The sequence below is a fragment of the Octopus bimaculoides genome, chromosome 11 (genome assembly GCF_046866305.1).
Source record: "Octopus bimaculoides isolate indiv1 chromosome 11, ASM4686630v1, whole genome shotgun sequence".
NCBI classification, from domain to species: Eukaryota; Metazoa; Mollusca; class Cephalopoda; order Octopoda; family Octopodidae; genus Octopus; species Octopus bimaculoides.
This window is the reverse complement of record NC_142938.1, coordinates 1642382-1653804: the sequence shown is the minus strand read 5'-3', so window position 1 is coordinate 1653804 and position 11423 is coordinate 1642382. Positions and strand designations below refer to the sequence as shown.

The window sequence follows — 11423 nt, the reverse complement described above, 5'->3', positions numbered from 1 at the left end:
TTAATTTGGTTAATTTCCAGATAATTGGTAATTAATGAAATTTAAGTTAATGAAGCTGAAACTGTCTTCAAATATGTCAAATGAGCGAAAAGAAGAAAAAAAAACAATGTATTGTATGTGAATTCGGTTCGTAAATCATATTGCAAGCGCGGCTGTGTGGTAAAATGCTTGCTTCCCAACCGCATGGCTCCAGGTTCAGTCTTTCAGCGCAGCACCTTAAGCAAGATCGTCTTTTACTATAGTCTTGAGCCGACCAATGTCTTGTGAGTGAATTTGGTCAACGGAAAGGTCAAGAAGCCCTTTGTACACTCATAACACACACATATAAATATAGACGTGTGTGTGTGTGTGTGTGTGTGTGTGTGTGAACATCTTTCCGTATGTATTTGTCTCCCACCACCCCTTGACAACCTGTGCTGGTATGTTTATGTCCCTGTAACTTAGTGGGTCAGCAAAAAGAGACCAACAGAATGAGTACCGGGATTTAAAAGAAAATAATGAATACTGGAGTCAATTCATTCGACCAAAAAATACTCCAACGCAGTGCTCCAGCATGGTCGCCTCAAATGAGTGAAACAAAGACAAAAGATAAAAGTTAAAGATCTTAATGTTCTGTAAAGTTGAGATGGTCATATTTGGAGCTCAGTCATCCTCATAAAACTCCTCGACATTACTGTGTCTTGTTTTGATGGAACGGTAATTCAGCTGTTCTAATCTCTGCCTGTTAGGATTATCTAATCTGTGCTAATCCTTTTTCAAGAGAGTAGTATTTGATTTGGTTGCTATTTCTAGTAGGTCAATTGGCTGCATAGATTTTTTCTTTTCCATCGCTCGCCAGATTCTCTTTTAAAACCGCTCTGTACGTTTCGCCATCGCCTCTCTTGCTGCGTTGTTGAGAGTGAAACAACACTGAACGAGAAAGAAGATTAGTTCTTCAAGAAGTCGTCAATGGCACTGGAAAAGAATAGCATCAGCTGCAGTAAACACATCTAAAACCATTGTTTTGGTATTAGTTCCAGCATAAAGATTACAATATCTCCCACGAAACGAGAGTAAACTTAAATATTATAGCTTGATAAAAATAATATGGTATGGCTGATTGATATTGATTATTGGGACCACATTAAAATATTAAAAGTAAATTCTCTCAAACGTTGTTATGAGAGATGATCATTTTGCCAATGTGAAGAATAACCATCATCATTGCAGAAACCACCTTCTCATAAAATCTATACTTCCTGCAAGGCTGTATTTCCGCTCTGTACATCCCATCCTCTATACAATTCAGGCTCACAACATATAAACACATTGCCACATAATAATTCTCCTCAACGGACCCTACTATACTTAAGTGTCCGAAAAGAAATCAATGAAAATATCTTGAAACGATATCGGGACAAATTTCTTCAGGTGTTACGTGACAAGCCATTATATCTGAATACATCTCATCAACAACAACCTATCACTTAAATAAGTTATGATTTTGCGATACTCGAATTTAAATCGTCTAAGTTGATGCTATTATGTTTGGCATGTTCTGGGAAAATTTTGGTGTACTCATATCCTAAGTTTTATCAAATTTTAGTTTATATTTGAAGGGACTTTGTCGAAAGCATAAACGTATTAATTATCTAAATGAGATATACTTTTTGCTAATAAAGAAATCAGTGATATTGGTTTCATGTTCGAGAGGAGTGGATATATCGATTATTTTGATCAATTCTTCGTCGGAATTTGAACTAAGATCATAAAAGCAGATGAAATGTTGTTCAGCATTTTGTTTCGCGTGTTTACAATTCTTAACAAAAGAAATATGTTTCATAAAAATTTGTTAATGACTGAAACACATAAATATCAATGTCATGTGGTTGCGAGACGAGATTTGAAGCAACTTCAAAGTTGTTTTTCCTTAAAACCTCTACTTTTTGTTTCTCCTCATACAAAAGAGTAAACTTCTGCTATTGTAAAATAAATCTTACTTTCTAAATGGAAGAACGCAATACCCATTGGTTCAGATTACTAGAAATAGCAGCCAAATTATACACTACTTCTTGAAAAAACGCACGACATATTTTTTTTAACATATTGTAGTCTAGGATTCGATAATCTTAAAAAGAAAATGAAGGACATATGAAACATTGTAGTCCTAGCTAAACAGAAAGAGTGATGGTCGCGGACAGAAAGAATGTGATCGTAAGGCTTGGATCTCACAGAACCAACTTAGCAGAAGTCAACAGCAGCAGCAGCGCTTTCAGTTGTGGTAATTTTTATTTCTAATTTCGTACAAGAACTAATTTTATATCTTGAATTTGTAGCTAAATTGCTTCAAATATTTAAACACTTTCAAAAAGAATCCGTACGAGATCCACAGAAAAGTATATCAACTGCTTTCATTCTGAAAATAAACTCCTAATACGGTTCTTCAAAATCCATCTTATCTATTTTAAATAGGATAGCATATTACTCATGAAAAGCTTGGACAAAGTAGACCATTCGATTTAGTATGGCAAGGAAATGGTTTCTTGTATTTGAAATCTAGCTTTATTGAAGAAAATGGTGGAATATCTAAGAGAAAGAGAATTTATGACATGAGTGTGACGTAAAGGAACAAAACACAGAATTTTTTTAACGAGATAAATGATAATATACAAATATATAATAGAATTGTGATTATAAAAAGAATATCGTGAACGATTGTCATGAACAGAATGTATTGAGAGAATAGAGAATCAAATGTGTGTGAAGTACTTTATATTTCCATATGTATTCATTGAAGTCACGAAGAGACGGACGGTCAACATGAGAAGTTTCTATTCTATATATACATACTCGACAAAGATCGATAAAATATGTACTGCGATCGAATATGACTGGTTAAATATCCCTTGAAAGGGTACTCTAGCATGGCAAATATTAAAACCAGTAAAATATTAAGACCTTCATAAAAGGACAAAAATATTACAGAATACACAAAAAATTGAAACAGTCGATAACCTGTATGATAATAATATTAAGGATAGTAATTAAGAATTAAGTGGAGGCGCAATGGCCCAGTGGTTAGGACAGCGGACTCGCGGTTGGGGGATCGCGGTTTCGATTCCCAGACCGGGCGTTGTGAGTGTTTATTGACCGAAAACACCTAAAAGCTCCACGAGGCTCCGGCAGTGGGGTGGTAGCGACTCCTGTTGTACTCTTTCGCCCAACTTTCTCGCACTCTTTCTTCCTATTTCTTGGGTAACGCTGCGATGGACTAGCATCTCGTCCAGCTGGGGGAAGACATGCGCCATAGAAACTGGGAAACCGGACCCATGAGCCTGGCTAGGCTTTAAAAGGGCGCATAAAGGAAAACAAATTGAGATTAAGAATTATTTCTAGTATCCTTGCTTTATCTACCCTGTTTGAATTGGTCTATGGTCAAAGAAAATCCAGTCGTGAGCATCACAACCTTTTGCTTCCAGGAACAGTCAACCATGGGTCTAATAAAATGCAATGGATTTTATTTTAAGGCGGTCGGGTATAGTTTGAGAAAGATTTAGCTGTTATTTCTGCTACATTGATCCAACAGGTATTTGCTGTAACAGAGGCGCGAAAATGCATACGTACCTATATCTCGACTCGAAACTGGACCGACTGGGTGAAAGTTAAGAATGCTAAACACAAGACAATAATACAGAAACACTGCTTGGTATGTTTTAACAAGATGCCTAGTAGTGAAGGACATGCTTTGGAAGAAATTAGTTTAAAAATGTGAATAATACCTTAAAGTTCGGCGATCTAAGTATTCCCAAGTCATAATGGTAAACAATGGTGTCCAACATATGAAGAATTCCAAGACAACAACAAACAGCATCTTTATAACCCTTTTCTTGTTTTGCAGACTGCGTTCGTGTTGGACTTGTTGGATTGACAAGCTTTCAGTGATCTGGAAACTGACGCTGCGGCTTGTACTGTGATGAGTCCGATTTTCGGAAGAATAACTATCATTTATGCTGTTGGAACTGGCATTTGTCAGTTCAGTAGTTGATGAAGAATCTTGCTTCCGCTGTGATGGTTCATTTCTAGCCTTGCTTTTGGATTTGTTTCCTACAACGAGAAAAGAAGAATAATGAGATCCACAGCGAGTAACGAACATGATGGACGTGCATCAATGAATTCCCTGCGAGGAAATACAAATCAAAAACAGACCACACTGATACACTGGTCTCAGATGACAACATAACAGAAATGGTCAAAGACACAAACATGAAAACAACTCAAAAAACATACTAAAGAAGAAATGGAGAGCAAGATCACTCCAAGGCCAATAGATTGCCAGGTCTGACGGAGAGGTGAGCCGAAGTAAAATCCAACAATGGCTCAAAAACTCTGGATTAAAAGAAGAAACGGAAGGGCTGATTCTCGTTGCACAAGACCAACGCCTGAACACAAACAACTATAAAAGCAATTAAATCGGGCCGCAACACCAAATGCAGAATGTACAACCAGCACAATGAAACAATTGAACATATCATTTCTGGCTTTCCCTTGCCGAATCTGAATATATATAAAGACATGACTAAGTAGTTATATCCACTGAACAATATACCAACACTACAGCTGAAATGGTGAGACTAAATGGTTATCGCTAGGTGACCATTTAGTCTAATTACCAAGCATATACCGTTGAGCATTAGAGCGATCCAGGCCTTGAAGACGACCGGAACGCACTGTTTTGAGGATAATCGCCAATTACATTATGATTATAGTAGATGTGATGATCACGGATGGGAAGCCTATATATAGTAAGATTGCACGTTCAAGGTTAACTTAAGGCTAAATAATAATAACAACATCACAGACCTAGAAATGTTCGGTGATGACTCTGTAGGACTAAACCACAACAACGAATGTAACAACAACAACAACAACAACAAATAATCTGAAATGCGTTCATGCAACGAAAACAACAACAACAACAGCAGCAGCAGCAGAAACTTTGAAAATAACAACTGGCGTTTCTTGATAATATGCTACTAATCTACTTTATTAAAAATATAAAACATTCAAGACGTCGAGTGCGCCTGTCGAAGTTAGTTTTCTGTCCGAATTGCAGAATATTAGCAGCAGATTTACACAGATCACTTATTTCGCTTTCCCGTTCTGCATGAATACATTTATTTCAATTGAAAAGCAGGGATTGTTTGTTGTTTCTTTTTTTTTTAAGCCGCATGTAACGTATTGAGGATTGATAGCTGTTGAGCAAACAGAAGACGATTAAAACTGAGATAGACACAAACATAAGAATGAGGAGAGAGAGAGAGAGAGAGAGAGAGAGAGAGGGAGAGGGAGAGAGAGCAGTGTAAAAGTTGCGATAGGTACATAAATTCGAGACCGAAAATTAGCAGAAATGGCCAGATAGAGTGGTAAAGACTGAGAGACTTCGAGCGATAACAAATACAATGCGTATGAAGAGTGGAAAGAGCTATGAGAGAATTACGTTGGAACAGATATGTAGATAGGAAAGTGAACGTTAAGGCAGGTACAGGGATCAGGGAAAGAGAGAGATAAGGGAGAAATGAAAAGAGACCTAAATAATGGAGCTGTGTCCAAATGAATGCAGAAGAAGTGTATGGAAGTTGAGATACATACAAAGATGATAGGGTTGACACAATTTGAAATGGATAGAGTGATATGAGGGGAAAGCGGAAATAGATGCACAGACTGTGTGTAAAAGATGATATAGGCTAAAATTTCAGAGTCATACATTCATAAGATAGCTGAGGTAGAGAGAGAGAGAGAGAGAGAGAGATGAGTGAAAATTGAATTATATACAAATAAAAGCTAAGTCCATAGAGATACGGAAGATATGGCCATGAAACTGAAAGTAGTTATTACAGATAAGAGAAAGAGAGAAGCCTTTTTATGTTCTCTGTCGTTCATATCAAACATTTAGCAACTTTGACATAAAACTGCCCTCATCCTTTTCTTTGATGCCATATAAGAGGATATAGTTACAGTTGAGACTTAATTCTTGAAGCTATAGTTTTCAATAAGCCATTGAGTCGTCTTAAGAGATTAAATTTTGAAGCTTAAATCTGCTAAGTGGACCACAAGTAGGTTAATCTGTGATGCTGGAAAAAAAGAAAGATGTTTTTTAAATGAGGTTCAAAGACAGGAACTTCAACGTTGATGTCGCTATTGTTGCTAGACACCAGGTCTATTTTTTATTGAGCAGGGCTCTGAGCATTGATGTCGCTACCTTTCACTCACTTATCTACGCATGTATTTCATCTTATCTCTCTAATATAAAAAAAAAGACGTTCCGGCAATGATCATCCCAACTGTTCTTTAAGTCTATGATTACATGATTTCTTGTGTCCCTTGTCTTACGACGTTAAGCTGTTTGAAGGAGATTTAGCTACTGTTTGTAGCACGTCAAACAACTAAGTAAACGCTCCGCTGTTTGTAGTTGTTGTTTAACCTTAATTCATATTGATCAAAAAGATCTCATTTGATCAATGACATTACAATGGTGACCATCCCATCTTATATAAGACGATACAATTATCCTCATGTCAGTGCAGATACGATAGAAATAGAAACGAAGACGCTCCACCTGTGAGCATTGTATTCTGATATTTAAATGCACATAAGGCGGCGAGCTGGCAGAAACGTTAGCACGCTGGGCGAAATGCTTAGCGATATTTTGTCTGTCCTTACGTTCTGAGTTCAAATTCTGCCGAGTTCGACTTTGCTTTTCATCCTTTCGAGGCCGATAAATTAAGTACCAGTTGCGTACTGGGGTCGAACTAATCGACTGACCCCCTCCCCCAAAATTCAGGGCCTTGTGCCTAGAGTAGAAAAGAATATTTAAATACACAATGAGATTTCACTATCGAAAACATAACGTCAAAGATATTCCAAAGAGATTTTTGTTCTGCGTCGGCTAGAATCGTATTATTCAGCAACATCTGCAAAATGAGATTGGGTTCGGGCATGGAAAAAGTAACGTTTTGGACAATCTTTTTTCAAGGAAAAGTTGACAGAAGGAAGCCCAATGTGTTTCTAATTAAATTTTCTCTGGGGAACGAATCTATCCGAAACGCTGGATGTTCCGCCCTCAGAGGCATGTTTACTATACACGTTTTATTGATTTTTCTACATTATCTTGTGCGCTGTTTTTATCGTAACTCGAGAGAGAGAGAGTATGATTTAAAAGGTGCTTTGCTCTGATTGGTAGCAGCTAACAGAGAGGCTTCCAAATAAGGTTTTACTGACTTCGTTCTAATAATATCACTGTTACTGTTGCTTACATCCAGATCACACACGATTGAGCAGTCCTGTTGTTCAAAGCATTCTAATATTGAACATCACACCTTTTTCCGGATGTCAGCAGACATTTATATAGTATCGTTCTGAAGAGAAGTTAGTTGCTATTTCAAGGAGGTCGAGCGAAAATATGCTCATTCAGGATAAATAATGTTTTATGTGCTTTATGGTAAGAAGCTATTGGTAAAAGATGATACTGATTCTGGAATAAATATCGCAAATCCATTTATAGCATTAATGGAATAAGCAACCAAAGTTGTAAGACAAAGAACAAAGACATTTTTAAAATTATGAAACATTTCCTAGAATAGGAAAAGAAAACGTACAAGTGAGATTTGGTCCTGTAATCAAATTATGTATGTACGTATATATAAATGTGTGTATGTATATATATAATGTACACAAACACACACACACACACACACACATATATATATATCAATTCTAACCGATATGCTGAAGATAGAAACTAAATCGTCCGGCTACTTTAAAAGACATCTAAAAGTTACATGCATGTTGTAACCGAGGGAGCAAGCTAACGGAAAATTCATAACAATATCAGGATCGTAAGATTTTGGGTTCGATTCCTGGACCGGGCGATGCGTTGTGTTCTTGAGCAAAACATTTCATTTCACGTTGCTCCAGTTCCACTCAGCTGGCAAAAATGAGTAACGATGTGATGAACTGGCGTCGTACCCAGCTGGGGGACACCTACGCCATTGAAACCGGGAAACCGGGCCCATGAGCCTGGCTAGGCTTTAAAAGGGGGCATTTTTATGTATATAGATGTGTATATATATGCATGTATATATATGTGTATACATATGCATATATATGTGTGAGTACACGCTCTACATACACACACGGACACACACGTATACATTACTACATATGTATATATGTACCTACATATATATATATACATACATAAATATGTATATGGTCACACGCACAGAGACACAAAAGATACATATATTCGTATGATGCCAATGTTTACATGGATTTAATATTGAACACAGATGTCTGACATCAAAATCGAACTTAATCACTTTACAGTGTCAACTGGTAGAGCACTTCTCTATAAAATTGCAAAGATTTAACTGAAAATTCAAACAGACGCCGAGACACACGTCACTGGGGCATGGTGGCGGTGGAGAACGGGGTCAGGGTGTTTGAAGATGTATTTACTCCACTTAGTATTCGTCGTTTCTCATTCTACTGATACATTTCCAGGCTATTGTTCTTCATTGTGTCTACAGATAACACACACACACACGCATATATATATGTATATATATATATATGTATATTTATATGTATATCTAAATGGCTATATATACATATGTATACATATATATACTTATATAGATATGCATATATATATATATAGGTATATATTTATGTACGTATGTATGTACGTATAAATATATTATTTGTTAAACCAATACACATGTATATATATATGTGCATATATATTGTGTATATATATATATATATATATATATATATATGAATATAATAAATATGTGTATGTATGTATGTGTATGTATATATATATATATATATACACACACATGTATGTATATATATATACACACACATGTATGTATATATATATATATATATACACACACACATGTATGTATGTATATATATACAGATATCCACATTCTTACACTAGAACTCACAAATAGACCTTGAAGGAGATGAAGAAAGAAAGAGAAGTAACTTGTAAATATATAACTAAATAAAACAATATATAAGCGATACACAGACACATGCACACGCAAATATATTTAAAGACACACACACACATACAAATATACATACACACACACACATATATATGTGCATATAGGCACACACACACACTAATTGACACTCATATATGTATGTATACATTCATACATGCATATATACGTGTGTTCTTGCGTGTGTCGTTTTGTGTTTGTGTGCATATGTCTGCGATTAGGGAGAAAGAGGCGGTCGCGTATTTATTTTTTTGTCTCGAACTTAAACGCCGTATTATCTTGAGGCTGAACAAGGAGAATCAATAGAAAGCAGAAATTATATATCGATTATTTGATTATTTGCCAATTGAAACTCGAGAAAATGAGACAAGATGAGCAATTCTATAATGTTACGATGACGGTTACCTCCTGTCATGTAGACACTTGGACAGCGATAGTTTGAAAGGAAAGAAGTCACGTAAACGAAGTCAATTGTTTAATAGTACGAAATTATCTCTCGTTAAGTATATCTTTTTTATGCAAGTCACGGAGATAAGCAATGTAGAATCTCGCTGAAATCCCGTGAGAACTGAACTGAAGATATCATGAAAGCTGAGAATTAACGTCTGCCCAGTGGCAAAGCACGCTTCTGCATTTTGTGAAAATGGCGGCTGTGTGTACCCTCTTAGCAGATTTTTCACACGCCTATGCGAAAGTATATACATTCAATCAGACATACATTGACACACACACTCACATACAAACACACACACATTTTCTCTCTCTCTTTCTCTTTATATATATATGTGTATATATATATATATATACACATACTCACCTATATATACCTGCATATACATACACACACACACACACAGAGAAACTCTATCACACACAAACACAAACACAGACATGTAGTCATACGTACACATCTTTCTCTTTTGCTATATACGTGTGTATGTTTGTATGTATAAGTACATTTTTAATAGATGTTCACATACGTATATGAACGTAGCGCACACAGTCACCCCCACACATACAAACACATTCCCACGCAAACAACTAATCTGCGCAACACACGTAAGGTTTCCTCTTTCAATTTTATGGAAATTATGATAAATACTCGAGAACATCCATCGGCAAACACTCGCACACACATATGCACACACGCGTATATACACATACATAAACATTGTTTTCATACAGGTCTACGCAGGAGCTTATATGTTATGTACAAGAAAGAGGAGGAGAAAGCGGAAAGAGAGAGAGAGCGGCAGATAGACAGACAGAGATGGCATAGTAGAATATATATTTGTACAAATAGATAGATCTCTAAGTACACATCTTCAAGGCATTTTGGGAAATCTTATTTACTGTCAATTGCACATACATTCTAATGATTTCCCCACATGTATTCTTCGGATATTAATGTGCTCTTTAGATTCTGTATAGGCTGGAAGATGGAGGATGTTTCGTCCCATTTTCGTCCCATTTACAACCATGTAAAAGTGTAACGTCCCTTGACATGGTCTCAGCATAAGAAACCATTGGCAGCACATGAAATCATGTATTGTGTCTTATATGTAAACCCAGGCACCATACTGAAAATCCGTTAATCGATAATTAGTGAAGTTATCATTTTCGTTAACAATTTAACTTTTAAGTTAACTTTGGAAATCATTATCGGACTAACTTCCGTTAACTTCAATTGAATTGAAGTTAACGGATTTTACAGTTTTTGCACTTTTTAAAGGTGTTTTTAGGTGGTCTTAGAGAAACACCGAATTTTTTTTCTTTTTACTATAATAAAAATTAACGTTAACGGTTTATCAATAACTTCCGTTTAATTTTTAATGAATTAACTAATTATATACATGTATGTATATATATACATATATGCATATATATATAAATGAGTGGAAACTTTAACGGTGAGTGTGTTAAATAATAAGGCATTAAAAGAGAGTGACTCTCCCCAGACACAACAAAACACGCTTCGACACACGAAGTCACATGAAGAATGTTTGAAGCCAAATCCCAAAACGAAGTGTATATATGGTAGCCGTTTGGCAAAACACACCGATAGAATAAGTACTAGGCTTACAAAGAATAAATCCTAGGGTCGATTTGTTCGACTAAAGGCGGTGCTCCAGCACGGATGCAGTCACATGACCAAAACAAGTGAAACAATAAAAAAACTATACCATTCTAATCCCGAGCTACGCCGGGTATCTCTGCTAGTGTGTGTGTGTGTGTGTGTGTGTGTGTGTGTGTGTGTGTGTGTGTTTATATATGCGTGTGGTCTGTGTGTGCATTATTGTGAATTATGTGTAACTTTACTACGAACCAAAAGACATGTCTATATGTGTGTGTGTGTGTGTGTGT

The 11423-nt window shown here is 36.2% G+C and overlaps 1 protein-coding gene and 1 long non-coding RNA gene across 3 annotated transcripts in view; one reads left to right on the top strand and one right to left on the bottom strand.

Moving 5' to 3' along the window:
* The window catches only part of LOC106876555 (cholecystokinin receptor type A), a 150474-nt gene that overhangs the window by 5424 nt on the left and 133627 nt on the right, over positions 1-11423 (bottom strand). Inside the window, exon 3 of the mRNA XM_089359206.1 lies at positions 3759-4083. Within this exon, the coding sequence (XP_089215332.1) occupies positions 3759-4083 (325 nt within the window). The remainder of the gene's footprint in view (positions 1-3758; positions 4084-11423) is intronic.
* Positions 1-11423, top strand: part of LOC149133153 (uncharacterized) — a 147333-nt gene that overhangs the window by 17637 nt on the left and 118273 nt on the right. The gene's annotated exons all lie outside the window — the stretch shown is intronic.